A 17,944-nucleotide genomic window follows, 5' to 3' on the forward strand; every position below is an offset into this window, starting at 1 on the left:
AGCATCTCTGGAGAAAAGTAATAGGTCACGTTTTGGTTTGAGACCCTTCTTCAGACTGAGTCGGGGTAGAGGGAATAGACAACAGACAATAGACAATAGAAACTAGAAATATGGAAACATTTAGCACAAAACAGCCAAAATCGATGACCAAGAAAAGGTGGAGCCCACAGAGATCCATTGTTGGCTGTGGACAAGGTGATAATGAAGGGATATGAAAACAAACAATGAACCATTGTGGGCTCTACCTTTCCTGAGTCAATAGTGCCGGCTCTGCTTTGTTCTCAACCTTTTCATACCTCTAGTTTCCCCTGTATCCCGACCCTCATTCCGAAGCAGGGTCACCTATTTCCTTTCCTCCAGAGATGCTGCCTGACCCGCTGACTATCTCCAATTCTCCTGCCTTCTCCCCATAACCCCTGACATCCATACTAATCAAGAATCTGTCAGTCTGGCTTAAAAATATCCATTGACTATGCCTCCACAGCCTTCTGTGTCAATGACTTCCTCAGATTCACTACCCTCTGACTAAAGAAATTCCTCCTCATCTCCTTTCTTAAAGGTCCGCCCTTTTACTCTGAGGCGGTGGCCTCTGGTCCTAGACTCTCCCACTAGTGGAAACATCCTCTCTGCATCCACTCTATCCGGGCCTTACACTGAATAAAATAGTGGCGGTGTATATTATGAAACGTGAAAATAAAGCTGAGGAGAAATATAATTGGTGCATGATCTTGGAAAGTGCGAGGTGAAATGGTAAACGCAGAGTGAGATTAAATTAGCAAATCTTTACAAATGGGAAGATGCCGACATTTTTCTATGAAAATAATCGTCAGGATGCTCGAGTTTTACAAATGAGGAGTCGATACAAAAGGAGTGAAGCTAATCACTGGCTAGGTAACGCTGGGGATAGATGATAATAATTTATGATTCTACATTCTATCTCTCTTTCAAATACAGCAGTGTTGTTAAAGTACTGAGAAAAATAATTACCATTTTATTAGGCATTTCACGCCTGCAGAAGCACTTGGTATGTACTGTATTTGAAATGTATTATTTATATCTGATAATCAGGATACTAAACTATCTTCTGCTTCTGAGCACAATATTCAGATTGATGAAACATCCCCTGATCTTGTGCAATATGAATGGAATAAATTATTTAATGGTTCAATAGTACTTTAATGTCGCATTAGCGAGGTACAGTGAGTGCAATTCTCTTCGTTAACTTGTATTATTCTTGCTCCTTTTGATTACAATATTTGCTCCCACCTCATAGGTTCATAAGTGATAGGAGCAGAATTAGGCCATTCGGCCCATCAAGTCTACTCCGCCATTCAATCATGGCTGATCTATCTCTCTCTCTCAACCCCATTCTGCCTTCTCCCCATAACCCTTGACACCCGTTCTTTTTGGGATATTGGTTCTCCTATTCAAATGCAACCCATCCCTCGTGTGTCACCTGTCACAGGAGGTGGGTCATTTACTGGTGCCCTCCCCTAATTTCCCACATTTGTCCATTTACCAGTGCCCTCCTCTAATTCCCCATTTAATGGTGCCCTCCCCTAATTGTCCATTTACCAGTGCCCTCCCCTAATTCCCCATTTAATGATGCCCTCCCCTAATTATCCATTTACCAGTGCCCTCCCCTAATTCCCCATTTAGTGGTGCCCTCCCCTAATTGTCCAAACAGGAAGTGGTCAAGATGAGTTTTAATTATATAGATATTGCATTTTAAGATTAATAACTTCGATTTAGCAATGTATAAAAGTTAACTTCATCAACCTATAAAAACAATTTGAGCCACCAAAATTAGCAAAGTTCAACATCAATCTAGTTAACCCTTTCCTTCCTTTAGAATCTGGTCCTATTTTGAGCACCCTCAAGGAAGACTGTGAAATTAATGGGAGGGTTCAAAGGATTAGAACATAGAACACAGAACAGTACAGCACAGGAAAGAATGGACCCTTCAGCGGCACAGTAGAGCTGCTGTCTTGCAACGCCAGAGACCTGGGTTCGATCCCGGCTATGGGTGCTGTCTGCATGGAGTTTGTACGTTCTCTCTGTGACCTGCGTGGGTTTTCTCCAAGTGCTCCGGGTTCCTCCCATACTCCAAAGATGTTCAGGTTTGTAGGTTAATTGGCTTCAGTGAAATTGTAAATGGCCCCTAGTGTGTAGGACTGCGCTAGTGTATGGGATGATCGCTGGCTGGTGCTGACTCGGTGGGCCAGAAGCCTGTTTCCGCGTTGCACCTCTGTAAACCCCACGTTGTTCGTGCCGAACATGATGCCTAGTTAAACTGATCTCATCTGACTGTATGTGATCCATATCCCACTACCCTTTGTGTAAAAAAAGTTAACCCTCAGGCTCCTATTGACGTTTTCCCCCTCACCTTAAACCTATGTCCTCTGGTTCTTGATTTCCCTACTCTGGACAAAAGATGTGTGCATTTACCCGATCTACTCCTCTGATCAGGGGCAGAAAGCCCGGGGGGGCCAGAGGGGACACGTCCCCCCCCATGTTTTGAGAGGTGGGCGACATCCCTGCCAGGTTAACCTGCCTGGGCTTGCGGGAAATATGGCCAGCGCGGAGAAGCAGCGCTGGTATCCCGTCAGTCCAGACAGGGCTGTTAGTTAACCCGGTGAGACAGGCAGTTGAGCTGTATTTAGCGCTGGATAGAACCTCCGAAGCCTCGCGCGCGTGTGTGAGTGTGTGCATGCGTGCGCGGCCGCCAAAAAATTGTGTCCCCCGTCCCCTCCATGTTTTGATAGTGAGTTCCGTTCTTGCCTCTGATGATCTTACACCTCTATAAGACAACCCCTCACCCTCCTGTGTTCCCAGCCTTTCCAGCCTCTCCCTATAGCTCAGGCCCTCGAGTACTGGAACCATCCTCGTACATCTTCTCTGCACCCTTTCCAGCTTGACAACAGAACTATGAGAATGTGTTGGAGTATAATGTGAAATCAAAGCATCTACACAGTGAACGCATACATTTATTTTTTATTTTTAGTTTTTTTTTTAGTTTTAGAGATGCAGAAGAAACAGGCCTTTGGCCCTCCGAGTTTGACCAGTGATCCCCACACATTTACACTAGATACAATTTTACAATGATACCAATTGACCTCCAAACCAGTATGTCTTTGGAGTGTGGGACGAAACCGAATAACTTGTCGAAAACCCACGCAGGTCACGGGGAGAATGTACAAACTTCGTACAGACAAGCACCCGTAGTCAGGATCGAACCTGGGATTTTGGCCCTGGAAGGCTATTGCTATGCCACTGTACTGTAACAGCTATTGGAACTGTTGGAATATGTATTAGAGAACAACTAGAAATTAGAGCATGCATACTTCTGGTATAGAATGTGCCAGGCGACATAAGGGCAACGGAGTTAACCTAAAATTCACAGAGCAGGCAGATTGTGTTCTCATTTAGTCCTGCCTGTCCTGCTAGTTTGAAGCTGCAAGCTGCATGTAACATTACACACTGATTGTGTTTCAGCAGCAGTTGTTGCTCTTCCACCATTGTTCCTTCTTTCCGTCTGTGTGGAGGTTACACATTCTCCCTGTGATCACGTGGGCTTCCTCTGGGTGCCCTGGTTTCCTCCTACATCCCACAGGTTTGTAGGTTTGTAGGTTCATAAGATCAAAATATTATATGACATATTATAAGACATAGGAACAGAAGTAGGACATTCGGCCCATCATGTCTGCTCTGTCAGTTGATTATGGCTGATCTATTTCTCCCTCTCAACCCCATTCTCCTGTCTTCTCCCCATAACCTTTGACACCCTTACTACTCACGAACCTATCAATCTCCGCCTTAAAAATATCCAATTACGTGGCCTCCACTGCCATCTGTGGCGATGAATTCCACAGATTCACCACCCTCTGGCCAAATAAATTCCCCCACATCTTAAGGTACATCCGGTTAATCCACCTCTGTAAATTGCCCGTATTGTGTAGGGAGTGGATGTGTCAATGGGAAAACAAAGAACTAGTATGAAAAGGTGATTGTGGGTCGGCACAGACTCTATGGGCTGAAGGGCCTGTTTTCATGCTGTATCGTTCAATCAATTCATCAAATTTGCAGATGACACAAAGCTGGGTGGCAGTGTGAACTGTGAGGAGGATGCTATGAGAATGCAGGGTGACTTGGACAGGTTGGGTGAGTGAGCAGATGCATGGCAGATGCCGTTTAATGTGGATAAATGTGAGGTTATCCACTTTGGTAGCAAAAACAGGAAGGCAGATTATACGAGACCCTTCTTCAGACTGATGTTTTGGGTCAAGACCCTTCTTCTGACTGAAGAAGGGTCTCGACCAGAATCGTCACCCATTCCTTCTCTCCAGAGATGCTGCCTGTCCCACTGAGTTACTCCAGCTTTTTGTGTCTATCTAAAATCTCATCTCAATTATGGTTCCAGACTCCAGGCTTGCCCGTCACAAACCATTATATAATCAACCTTTCAGATTCAGATTCAGATTCAGAAAACTTTATTGTCTGTCGTAACAGAAAATCTTCTTTGACGTGGCTCAACATACAACCAGGACAATGTACTGATAAGCAGTCATACAACACAGATTTCTGCGAGCACACACAGTGTGTATAGATCTTAAAAGCAAGTATAAAGATTAAAAACTGTAAATATAGACAGATAAAAGTTGTGGATACGTGTAAAGTGACAGTGCGTCAGGGTTAATTTGTCCCTTGTTCATTTTTTATTTAAACTGTTTATGGCAATGGGTATGATGAGTTTTTGTGGATGTTTTTCTTGGATAGGGGGACTTTATCAATGTTTTTATGTAGAATGCAAAAATGAAACCTAACAAAGTCTACGCTCTGAACCAACTATGTAAATTGCATTACGTTGTATCGCGTGCAATCTTAATCTTGATGTCATTTCCTAATAAAAAATCCTCTTTAGTGAAGTGTTTGTTTTAAGGTGGAGTTCGTGGGAAACGTAGCAGACGGTTTATACACATAAAATGTTCACAAGCAGCAACGCTATCTTCAGTGTGTCCGGAACAAATATCGGCAGGACTCTTTGTAATACTGCAGTGGGATTTCCATAATCCATCAGTGTACACGAGAGAGATACGGGAATTGGTTGCGCAGTTACCCAACAACAACTTCGTTCAATGTCAACAAAACCAGCAAACTAATCATTGACTTCAAAAAGGGGAAGATAGGAGACCTCAGAGATAGACACAAAATGCTGGAGTAACCCAGGCAGCATCTCTGGAGGACATTGATAGGTGACGTTTCGGGTCAAGACCCTTCTTCAGACTGAGTCTGGGGAGAGGGAAACTAGAGGTATAAATATGTACGGAACAAATCAGAGCCGGCACCAAAAGCCAAGAAAAGGTGGAGCCCACAATGGTCCATTGTTGGCTGTGGAAGAGATGAGAACGAAGTGATACGAACAGTGAAACTAGCAGGGCGACTAGGGTGGGGGAGGGACGGAGAGAGAGAGAGGGAATGCAAGGGTTACTTGAAATTAGGGAAATCAACATCATACCCCTGGGTTGAAAGCTCCCCAAGCGAAATATGAGGTGATTTTTCAGTTTCCATTGGTGGGTCGACGATGGAAAGAGTTGGCAGGTTCCAATTCCTGAATGTTAAAGTCTCAGATGACCTGGTCCTGGGCCCAGCACATAAGATGAGTGTGGGAAGCCATCTTGGTTGGTATGGATGGAATGGGCTGCAGGGCTGGTTTGCCTGCTTCATGACTATGTGAGTGTGACTGCATTTCTGTCAGACGCCAGAGAGAGAATTCGATAACACGGGTAATGCCAGCTACAAACTGAAGCTTACTAACCAATGGTTTATTATCACATTTACTGAGGTACAGTGACATATTTTTTTTAACGCAGTTCAAGAAAGTGTTACTATACCTTTTAATTTTGAAATACATCTTTGGAGTGTGGGGGGGAAACCGGAGCACCCGGAGAAAACCCACGCAGGTCACGGGGAAAACTCTGCACAGACAGCACCTGTAGTCAGGATTGAACCTGGATCTCTGGCGCGGTGAGGCAGCAAGATTACTGCTGTGCCCCTATACCTATAAGCACAATCCATGATTAAGTACAAAGTGTATAGAAATAGTCCACTGACACACTGCACAAGAGTTGCCAGGTGTTTGGCGCCATTTTCAAAGTCCAGTTCTGTCCGCGGGCTCGGTCATCTGGAGCGGGGCCCCATCCAGGCGAGCCCCAGGCTGCTGCAGGGCCTACATCCGTGAATCATCGTCCCTGTCCTCGCCCGGCCACCTTCAGCCTTTGTGCCCTGGGGGCGCCTCTCATGGCTGAACTTTCTCCCAGAGCCTTACTGTATCCCAGATAATATGCTTTGCCTGCAGGATATTTGATGAGATTCAAGAGAGTTTATTTTCATGTGTCCCTGATAGGACAATGAAATTCTTGCTTTGCTTCAGCACAACAGGACATAGTAGGCATTGACTACAAAGCAGATCAGTGTGTCCATATACCATTATTGTCCTATCAGGGACACATGACAATAAACTCTCTTGAATCTTGAATTGCTTTGTGCCTTATTTTCCAGTTGGAAGCCGTGTTCATATTTGACCTTTTGATAGGGCTACGATAAATGTATGTGCGTGCTCATTTCCCCACAGATTTGGGACATTGGTGGTCAACCAAGATTCCGGAGTATGTGGGAACGTTACTGCAGAGGGGTCAACGCGATTGTGTGAGTTTATAAACTGAGATCTTTATAGTTTCAACACATAGACCCCCCCTTCCCCACCTTCTCCCTCCGTCTCTCCTCTTCCTCTCTCCTCTCCCCTTCCACCCCTCCTCCTCCTCCCTCTACCCCTATCCCTCTCCCTACCTCCTATACCTCTCCCTACTTCCTATGTAGGAAGGAACTGCAGATGCTCGTTTAAATCGAAAGTAGACACAAAAAGCTGGAGTAACTCAGCGGGTCAGGCAGCATCTCTGGAGAAAAGGAATAGATGACGTTTCGGATCGAGACCCTTCTTCAGACCGATAATCAGTCTGAAGAAGGGTCTCGACCCGAAACGTCACATATTCCTTTTCTCCACAGGTGCTGCCTGTCCCACTAAGTTACTCCAGCTTTTTTGTGTTTATCTCCCTACTTCCTGTCTTTCATCTCCTCCCCTCCACCCTTCCCCTCCTATCTTCACTCTCCCTCTCCTCTTTTCCATCTTTTCCCCCTCCCACCTTCTCTCCCTCCCTCTGGCCCCACTCTTCCCACATTCTTCCCCCATCTTTTCCTCCTGTTATCCTTTCACCACTTTTTAAGAGTTCCCACTGATGTTCACCACTGCCCCTGATGCGTCCCTCTTGTTTTAGCTACATGGTGGATGCTGCAGACTTCGAAAAGATTGAAGCTTCAAAGAACGAACTGCACAACTTATTAGATAAGCCACAGCTACAAGGAATTCCTGTAAGTCAACTTTATTTTAAACTCTCTGTTTAATTTACTTTACATGTCACTTTAAAAATAACAGAGGAGAAACTGGTTGCAAGGGTTCCCAAACCATGCTGGTGTTTATGGATTGAACATACATTGGTATAGTTTTAATTTTAATTCACATTGTTTTAAGGCTTAATTTTGCAAACTAGTGTTTCTTGCATGAATGCAACATCTTGGGCTTTGTGTGTGTGTGTGTGGGCGTGAGGGTGGGTGTGGGTGTGTGAGTGTGTGTGATTGTGTGTGAGGGTGTGTGTATGGGGGTGGTGTATCTGTGTGTGTGTGTGTGTGATGTACAAATCTGTGGAAATAGAAAGAGGAAATAAAAGATTGGATATTTATGAAGCGGGGATTATCACTGTCAAAATTAGTTTATTGCCCTTTTGTATGAATCTGACTGGATATCTGAATGACAGCTCTACTTCTGATAGTAGCACAGTTTAGACAGGGGACAAGATACCATTCACATCATGGAACGAACAGCAGTGTTTTATAATACCAATGGGCAATCTTACATGAGAAATGCAAGTTTATAGACGTAAATATCTATGATCTACCATATCTCTAAAAATATACTAAACACGGAATGCTTCTCCCTGGTACATCGAGACAGCAAGGACACCTACGTTAGACTCCTATTTATTGACAAAAGCTTTACCTTTAACACATTAATTCCAACCCAACTCATCCCCAAACTGAAGTGGTGGGCCCGGTGTCGAAGATCAGGAAGTAATGAATGGAGAATAGGCATCGCAGCATGGTTTGGGAACAATCCCATCCAAGACCGCAGGGAATTGCAGGGAATTGTGGACGTAGCCCAGCACATCACACAAACCAACCTCCCTTCCATTGACTCCATCTACACTTCACGCTGCCTCGGCAAGGCCACCAGCATTATCAAGGACGAGTCGCACCCCGGACACTCCCTCTACTCGCCCGGCGAGAGAGGGTATAGGAGGAAGAGCTTAAATAGCGTGGTGTCAAAATAAGAACCTCTTCAATGTCAACAGAATGAAGGAGCTGGCCATTGACCTCTGGAAGTGGGGTGAAGTACACACTGCAGTCTGCATCAATGGTGGAAATGGTCAAGAGCTTTAAGTTCCTAGGTGTACACATCACTAAAAATCTGACCTGCTCCAACCCCATCGACGATTTGGTCTAAAATACATACTGGCATACTCTAATTCCTCAGAAGACGAAGGAAAATCAACAGGTCCCCAGCGACTTGCCAATTTCTGCAGATGCATCATAGAAAGCTTCTCTTCAGGATACATACAAACGTACTATCACAATGTTTAAGAAACATTTAGACAGGTACATGGATAGGACAGGTGTAAAGAGATATGGGCCAAACACGTGCAGGTGGGACGATGGCTATTCCAGCTGCGCCACGGGTTCATGTGCTAGAATTACATATTAATTCATCCATGAAGGAAGGACTGGATATTAAACACAGTGCGGCCAATTTGGAAAAACAGAACCAGTTCGATCTTGAAAACTGTACAGGATGTTCTTCATTCAAACAATCAGTTTGCATTTTTATTTTTGTAGGTATTAGTATTGGGAAACAAGAGAGACCTCACCAATGCCTTGGATGAGAAACAACTGATTGAGAAAATGTAAGTCATGGTGTTTCCTGCATGTATTGACGTGTGGAGTGGATACAATGATGTGAAAGTAAGTGAGTCCATTCCAGTATTAACTTAATCTCCTCCTTACACACAAGGCTAGGATTTTATATGTTTTGTTCAGTTTAGTTTAGAGATACATCGAGGAAACGGGCCCTCCAGCCCACCGAGTCTGCACCGACCAGCGATCCCTGCACATTAACACTGTCCTACACACACTAGGTTCAATTTACATTTATACCAAGCCAATTAGCCTACAAACCTGTACGTCTTTGGAATGTGGGGGGAAACCCACGCAGTCACGTGGAGAACGTACAAACTCCGTACGGACAGCACCCGTGGTCAGGATCGAACCTGGGTCCCTGGTTGTTGCAGGGCAGCAACTCTACCGCTACGCCACTGTTCCGCTCTATTACCAGAATAGCAGAAAGAGGAGTTCCAGCCCAGATTCCTCCCAATATTTTGTCGGAGCCATGTTACTTCATAATGCGGGCAACCATCTTGACTTTGTTTGGGGCAAAATGTCTGTTGACAGGGGCGACACAGGGATGTAGCGGTAGAGTTGCTGTCAGACGGCACCAGAGACCCGGTTTGATTCCGACTACGGGTGCTGTCTGTACGGAGTTTGTGCGATCCCCCCGTGACCGTGTGGGTTTTCCCCGGGTGCTCCGGTTTCCTCCATTCCAAAGACGTGCAGGTTCGTAAGTTAATTGGCTTTGGTAAAGATTGTAAATTGCCCCTAGTGTGTAGGATAGTGCTAGTGTACGGGGATCGCTGGTCGGCGTGGACTCGGTGGGCCGCTGTTTCCGTGCTAAACTACACGAAACAAGACACCACTGTGTCAGCCAAAGAGCTGTAGGAACATTGGGGCACATGGTGGCATTCACCAGAGTCTGTTTTGCAGCTGACACCGCTGAATTATACAGCAAATGAAATCTGTTTAAATTGCCCTGTAGTAAGTAATCTACAAGGAGAGTGGTTGTCTCAATGAACCACAGAAACAAAACCAGTGACCAGAACAAGAAGATATATCCAGCAGAAAGTAATACATGGAGAATAGATGCATCACAACATGGTTTGGGAACAACTCCATGCAAGACCACAAAAAATGGCAGAGAATTATGGACGTAGCCCAGACCATCACACAAACCAACCTCCCATCCATTGACTCCATCTACACCTTGGCAAGGCCAGCAGCATAATCAAGGACAAGTCTCACCCCAGATACTCGCTATACTCCCCTCTCCCATCAGGCACGAGGTACAGAAGTTTGAAAACGCACACCTCCAGATTCAGGGATAGTTTCTTCCCAATTGTTATCAGGCAATTATACATCCTACCACCAACTAGAGAGTGGTCCTGGCCTACTATCTATCTCATTGGAGACCCTCGGACTATCTTTAATTGGAATTTACCGGACTTAATCTTACACTAAATGTTATTCTCTTTATCCTATATCAGCTCACTGTGCACAGCTTGATTGTAATCTTGTTTAATTTTTTTTCGCTGACTGGATAGCACCCAACAAAAAAATATTTTCGCTGTACCTCGTTACACGTGACAATAAACTAACCCTTGTGTGTAAAATCAATCCCTTTGACCTCTGCAGAAAATCCCCCAATTTTCCCCATTCTGGCCACAGAATGATATTTCCCTAGTTGTGTAACAGAACAGGAAGGAGACATGCACTGGTTTTTGGAAACTTTATTGGTCATCAGCCACAGCTCAGATCGACCAGTGGCTTCCAGGGCTGGACTAGAATATACCCAGAAATAAATAATTAATAGTCATTCCATGTGCACTCATTCAAGTTTAATGACTGTCAGGAATGTTTTCCCAAGAGGGAAAAATCTGATCCCTAGATAGAGTGGATGTGGAGAGGATGTTTCCAGTGGTGGGAGAGTCTAGAAACTGAGGGCACAGCCTCAGAATAAAAGGACGTACTTTCAGAATGGAGATATGGAGGAATTTCTTTGGAGAGGGTGGTGAATCAGTGGAATTCATTGTCACAAATGGCTGTGGAGGCCATCATTGGGTACTTTTAAAGCGGAGATTGAGTGATTATAAGAGCATCAAAGGTTATGGGGAGAAGGCAGGAGAATGGGTTGAGAGGGAAAAATCAGCCATGATCAAATGGCGGAGCAGATTCAATGGGCCGAATGGCCTAATTCCGCACCTACATTGCATGGCCAAAGATGTGCGAGGCAAGTTCGTTTTTTACGCAGAGGGTGGTGAGTGCCTGAAACATGCTGCCAGGGTTGGTGGGGGTGATGGTCTTACAGTATTGTGATCTGTACTTATTTCTTCTGTAGGAACCTATCTGCCATCCAGGATCGTGAAATCTGTTGCTATTCAGTGTCCTGCAAAGAGAAGGATAACATAGGTGAGACAACATGCAATTCCACATCTATAAAAGCAAAATAATGCAGATGTTGAAACTCTGAGACGCAATCCAAAATTTCTAGACGTAGTCAGCAGTCCAGACAGAAGAGAGAAAATGAGTTAGTGTTTCAGGTCAATGCCAGTTCTTCAGAATTCAATTCTGCATTTATATTTAAAGTCTATATTTAATTTTTGGCATAGAATAGTATTTTCAGTACCACAGGCAGTTCTGTGTAGTATAATGCTCTTTAATGTTAGTATCAATGAGACAAAGAGGTTCCAGGGGATTTTGGGCCATACTGCTCTGCCAAAGTGTTTGTCATTGTTGGACCATTCTGAAGAGTAAACTTAACATCCACCTTACTTTCTCCATCAGTCTTGAACACTTGGTCCGTCCTTTTTCCTCACCAGGAAGTGAGCGGGCAAGATCATCTCTGACCCCTCTCACCCTGGCCATAAACTCTTTGAATCACTTCCCTCTGGAAGGCGACTCCGGATTGTCAAAGCTGCCACAGCCAGACATAAAAACAGATTTTATCCACGAGTAGTTGCTCTACTCAACAGCCAAAAATCTGTAGCCTCCCTTTGATCTGGTATTTTGTTGGTTTACATAGAAACATAGAAACATAGAAATTAGGTGCAGGAGTAGGCCATTCGGCCCTTCGAGCCTGCACCGCCATTCAATATGATCATGGCTGATACATGCTTGATCAATGGTGTTTTATCATTCATGTTTTATTATTATTAATGTTTAGTGCTTTCTAAGTCATTCGTAACTGTCACTGTATGTCATGTTGTTACTTGTGGGCGGAGCACCAAGGCAAATTCATTGTATGTGAATACTTGGCCAATAAACTTACTTACTTACTTACTTATCAGAAGGCTTCTTTAGATACTCTTAAAGATAGCAGAGTCAGAGGATATGGGGGGAAGGCAGGAACAGGGTACTGATTGTAGATGATCAGCCATGATCACTGAGTGGTGGTGGTGGCTCGAAGGGTCGAATGGCCCACTCCTGTACCTATTGCCTGTTGTTTATTAACCAGAACTATGAGGATATAGAAACATAGAAACATAGAAAATAGGTGCAGGAGTAGGCCATTCGGCCCTTCGAGCCTGCACCGCTATTCAATATGATCATGGCTGATCATCCAACTCAGTATCCTGTACCTGCTTTCTCTCCATACCCCCTGATCCCTTTAGCCACAAGGGCCACATCTAACTCCCTCTTAAATATAACCAATGAACTGGCCTCAACTACCTTCTGTGGCAGAGAGTTCCAGAGACTCACCACTCTCTGTGTGAAGTCTGGTGGGAGGAAGTCCGGTTTCCTCCCACACTCCAAAGTCGGGTGGCGCAGTGGTAAAGGTAGCAACTCTACCGCTGCCCCACCGTGATGTTTAAAAAAAATGTTCACCATTGCTCTGCTGACAGAAAAAACAAAAATGTAATTGCAAAGCATCTTACTTTTTTAAAGTTGCGTTATAATGGCACAGCCAGAAAAGACACAAAGTACTGGAGTAACTCAGCGGGTCAGGCAGCATCCCTGGGGAAAAGGAATAGGTGCCGTTTCAAGTCGAGATAGTTCTTCAGGCCTGAAAGACAATCCCATGCTCCCCAGAGATGCTGCCTGACCGGTTGTGTTATTCCAGCACTTTCTCCCTTTTTTGGTAAACTGGCATCTGCAGATCCTTGCTTCCACACAATGGCTGTATGACTCTTTGACTCCAGATTGTCCTTGTTATTGTTAGGTTTACTTAAGTCCTAAGATGGACAAAAAGTGCTGGTGTAACTCAGCGGGTTAGGCACCATCTCAGGAGAAAATGGATGAGTGATGTTTCTTGCCAAACAGCTTCCCACTGTGTCAAAATAAGTATGCCTAAGTCATAGCATCATACAGCAAGGAAATAGGCCCCTAGGCCGAACTTGCCAATGCCGACCAAAATGCCCCATCTACACTAGTCTCACCTGCCCATGTTTGGCCTATATCCCTTTAAACATTTCCTCTCCATGTACCAGTCCAAATATCTTTTAAATGTTGTTATAGCACCTGCCTCAACCACTTCCTCTGGCAGCGTGTTCCATATACCCACCACATATTCCATATGTGTGAAAACGTTCCAGTTAAATCTTTCCCCTCTCATCTTAAGCCTATGCCCTCTGGTCCATGATTCTCCTACTCTGCACATCTACACTTACTGTTTCCCCTCATGATCTGCTACATCTCTATAAGATCACCCCTCATCTTCCCACTCTCTGAGGAATAAAGTCCTAGACTGGAACAAAATTATTCAGAATCTTCAGCATTTTTCTATTAGCTGGTTTTAATTTCCATTCCCATCCCGTAGGGGACTAACATTTACATTAGCTGACTCTTCCTTTCTATATTTGGGCGGCACGGTGGCGCAGCGGTAGAGTTGCTGCCTAACAGGGCCAGAGACCCAGGTTCGATCCTGGCTACGGGTGCTTATCTGTATGGAGTTTGTACGTTCACCCTGTAACCCCGTGGGTTTTCTCCGGGTGCACCGGTTTCCTCCCACACTCCAAAGACGTGCAGGTTTGTAGGTTAATTAGCTTTGATAAAGATTGTAAATTGTCCCTGGTGTGTAGGATAGTGCTAGTGTACGGGGATTGCTGGTCGGCATGGCCTCGGTGGGCCGAAGGGCCTGTTTCTGCCCAAAATCTCTAAACTAAACTAAATCTACCTTGGGAGCTCATATTATCCAATGATATTATTTGGATGTTCATTACCTTCTCCATGTTCATAATTTTATTGGTCATATTTTACTGGTTTCTGAAAAATTGCAAACTCTGACGTAACTCTGTTTTTCTCTCCCCTCTTGTCATTATAATTGCCTGTATTGAAATTTAAGTCTCTAATTTCAGATCCAAATCCAACATCCAAGCTAATGTCTCTCCTTATAATCTCCTCTTTAACCAGCAATGCCACCCCACCTCCTCTTCCTTTCTGTCTATCCTTCTGAATATTGAATACCTCTGCATGTTTAGCTCCCAGCCTTGGTCACCCTGGAGCCATGTCTCCATAATTCCAACTATACTATCTCCCTTAACTACTAACTGCGCATTCAATTAATCCACCTTATTACAAATGCTCCTCGCATAAAGGCACAAAGCTTTCAGGTTTGTTTTTCTTATCTCCCTTTTACCGTCTGTCCTCCTTTTATGGCCCTCTATCTCCTTGCATTCGTTCCCATCCCCCTGCCCTGTTAGTTTAAACATGACCTTTCATACACTCTCTTTGTACACATATGCTTCCACGTTGTTGACTCCAACCCCCCACTATTTTGTTTAAACCTACCTGTGTAGCACTAGCAAATGTAGGTGGAGTGGGTGGGGAGAAATAGCTGCGAGTCTAGATGAGGCACAGGGAGAAGGAGAAGAAAGGGACATATGGGGGAGTAAGAGGAGGGAGGGGGGAGAAGGGGGGGAAGGTCATAAGAGGTTACAGAGAATTTGAGATTTCAGCATTCATACCTTTGTGTTGGAAGCCACCCAAGCGGATCATGAGTTACTAATTTAAGGCAGTTTGCAACTATTCTCTACTATTGGAGTTGTGTGTTGTTTTGCTTCTGAAGCTAAACAATGAATTGTTTTATTATCTGCAAAAACTAGAAAATATGTGTTCAGTTCAGTTTAGTAGATTGTCACACGTACCGAGGTGCAGTGAAAAGCTTTTGTTGCGTGCTATCCAGTCAGCGGAAAGACAATACATGATTACAATCGAGCCGTTTGTATAACGTACATTATATTGTCCATGATAAGGGAATAACGTTAAGTGCAAGGCAAAGCCAGTATAGTCCGATCAAGGACAGTCCGAGGGTCACCAAAGAGGTAGATAGTAGTTCAGCACTGCTCTTTGATTCAGCTGCGTTTATAATCTTCAAATGATTCAGTTTTGTTTATAATTTATACCATAATTCCACTGGATTGCTGGTTAAAAATAGAATTTGAAATAAGTGTTTACACTGATACATGGATTGCACCTTTGTTTTGGGATGAAGTTCCATGGTATTGTTTGTGCCAAACTATTATTTAAGAATAAACTCCGGGGAGGTCAATGTGCAACCATTACTACTTTTTACCACTTTTGAATTTTAAATGGGATCATAATATTTTAGAAAAAGGCGTCAATTTATATTTTATAGATTTTTTGAAAAATGAATGTGTAGAGGAAATTTTTTTTAAAATTCTGATTTGTTAGAGAAGATAAAATATCAATAAATCTGAGGTGTAATATAGAAACAGTTGCAGTCAGTGTTCAGAATAAGCATTTACTTTTTGTTTTGAAGGTTTGTAGCTAATTTGTAGACTCAAGCAGAAAGCTGAGGTCTATGTCACTTTATAAGGTGCAGCTAGAATGTATTTAACTTATTTTATGCTTACTTCAAATTAACATTAAAAGGTGTATTGATGGCTGGAAATATGATGCACAAAACCACTCACTTTTCCAGTTGTACACACTGGCGTTTGCTATGATTGCTTGTTTACACACTGTGGAGAAGGTGGAACAGTTTTTCCATGTTTAGTTTAGAGGTAACAGGCCCTTCGGCCCAACGGGTCCGCACCAGCCAGCGATCCCCGCATATTAACACTATCCTACACCTCCCTAGGACAATTTTTACACTTACCAAGCCAAATAACCTACAAACCGGTACGTCTTTGGAGTACAGCAGCTAAGTTAATGCTCTTTTTGGCTCAATGTGAATATATTTTACAAAATTGCATACCTAAGTTATTTGCTGATATCTACTGTAGTAAACGCTACCCATTTTTTTGTTTAGATGTTAAAATAGTTTTCATGATTTAGTTTAGTTTAAAGATACAGCGCGGAAACAGGCCATTCGACCCACCGAGTCCGTGCTGACCTATGATCTCCGCACATTAACTATTCTACACACACTAGGAACAATTTACAAGCCAATTAACCTACAAACCTGTACGTCTTTGGATTTTTAAAAGGAAATAGATTACTGCAAAGAAGAAAGCCTGCAATTTACTAAATATTTTTATTATTTTGGGAGGCAGTGTTTAATTTGATCTGTGCAAAATCTTCTATATACTTCATAAGTTCATAAGTCATTGGAGCAGAATTAGGCCATTCGGCCCATCTAGTCTATTCCACCATTCAATCATGGCTGATCAATCTTTCACTCTCAATCCCATTCTCCTGCATTCTCCCCGTAACCTTTGACACCCTTATCCATATCAGGGAGTTTCGAGGTCAAAGCTCTTTCATATGTATTAATGTACCTTTTGTACATGTAATGGGCAGCACAGTGGTGCAGCGGTAGAGTTGCTGCCTTACACTGCCAGAGGCCCGGGTTCGATCCTGATTATTGGTGCTGTCTGTATGGAGTTTGCACATTCTCCCTGTGACCACGTGGGTTTTCTCCCGCTGTTCCGGCTTCCTCCCACGCTCCGAAGACGTACAGGTTCGAAGGTTTATTGGCTCCGCGAATTGAAAATCGTCCCTTGTGTATATAGGATGGTGTTATTGTTCGGGGATCGCATACTCGGTGGGCCGAAGGGCCCGTTTCTGTGCAGTATCTCTAAAGTCTAAAGTAAATGTGAATAGTGACAAGATGCTGTAATCGCTGTCTTAAACTGTGTCCTTACAGACATCACACTACAGTGGCTTATCCAGCACTCCAAATCGAGGCGTTGCTGAGATTGCACATGCTGAGCAGAAGATGATAAGCGGTCTCTCCGTCCTATACACCTTGGAAGAAAGTGTGGAAGAGCAAAACCCTAACTCAGCTGGGACTGAGTGTTTCAACCCCCAGTTCCCGTCAACATGGACCTCTGAGATTTCTTCTTGGTGTTCCTCTGACTTCAAGCCATTTTCTACATTCAAAAGGAAAATTGATTTGTGCCATTCAACAGTATTGCAGAGTAATGACAGACCACATAACTAAGGCCCAGACATGTGGCTTCAATATTTGAATGATGTCTCTGTTTAAAAAAAAATGCAAACTGCCTATATCCTATTTAACAGGGTGCTTATTCTGGTTGTGTATTTTTCATTTTGCATGTGACTTATCCATACAGTGCATTATTTCTGCGAAGGGTTACTGATTATTTAATCATAATATTATTACAATATGGTAATGCTGCAGATATACGAAAAGTAATCGTATTGAAACAGAGGGTGGATTTGGGAGCAAGCTAGCAGGTTTTTGTTGAGTGGGATGAATGCCTTCACTTTCCCCTTTTGACTGCATTACATTCTAACACAGACATTGGAGACAGCTCTTAAATGCTTTTATTCTTCCCATGTAGTGTTTATATTCATAGGTTCATAAGTTACAGGAGCAGAATTAGGTTGTTTGGCCCATCGTCTACTAAGTCATTCAATCGTGGCTGATCTATCTCTCCCTCCTAACCCCATTCTCCTGCCTTCCCCCCATAACCCCTGACACCCGTACTGATCAAGAATCTGTCAATCTCCACCTAAAAAAATA

At 43.7% G+C, this 17,944-nt stretch overlaps 1 protein-coding gene across 1 annotated transcript in view; it reads left to right on the forward strand.

Moving 5' to 3' along the window:
* The window catches only part of LOC116983806 (ADP-ribosylation factor-like protein 8B-A), a 41,662-nt gene extending 24,221 nt beyond the window's left edge, over window positions 1-17,441 (forward strand). The window contains exons 3-7 of the mRNA XM_033037639.1: window positions 6,632-6,705; window positions 7,332-7,425; window positions 9,004-9,071; window positions 11,393-11,463; window positions 17,102-17,441. Of these exons, the coding sequence (XP_032893530.1) occupies window positions 6,632-6,705; window positions 7,332-7,425; window positions 9,004-9,071; window positions 11,393-11,463; window positions 17,102-17,151 (357 nt within the window). The 3' untranslated portion in view covers window positions 17,152-17,441. The remainder of the gene's footprint in view (window positions 1-6,631; window positions 6,706-7,331; window positions 7,426-9,003; window positions 9,072-11,392; window positions 11,464-17,101) is intronic.
* Window positions 17,442-17,944: the final 503 nt, after the last annotated feature.

The sequence above is a fragment of the Amblyraja radiata genome, chromosome 19 (assembly GCF_010909765.2).
Source record: "Amblyraja radiata isolate CabotCenter1 chromosome 19, sAmbRad1.1.pri, whole genome shotgun sequence".
Taxonomy (NCBI): Eukaryota; Metazoa; Chordata; class Chondrichthyes; order Rajiformes; family Rajidae; genus Amblyraja; species Amblyraja radiata.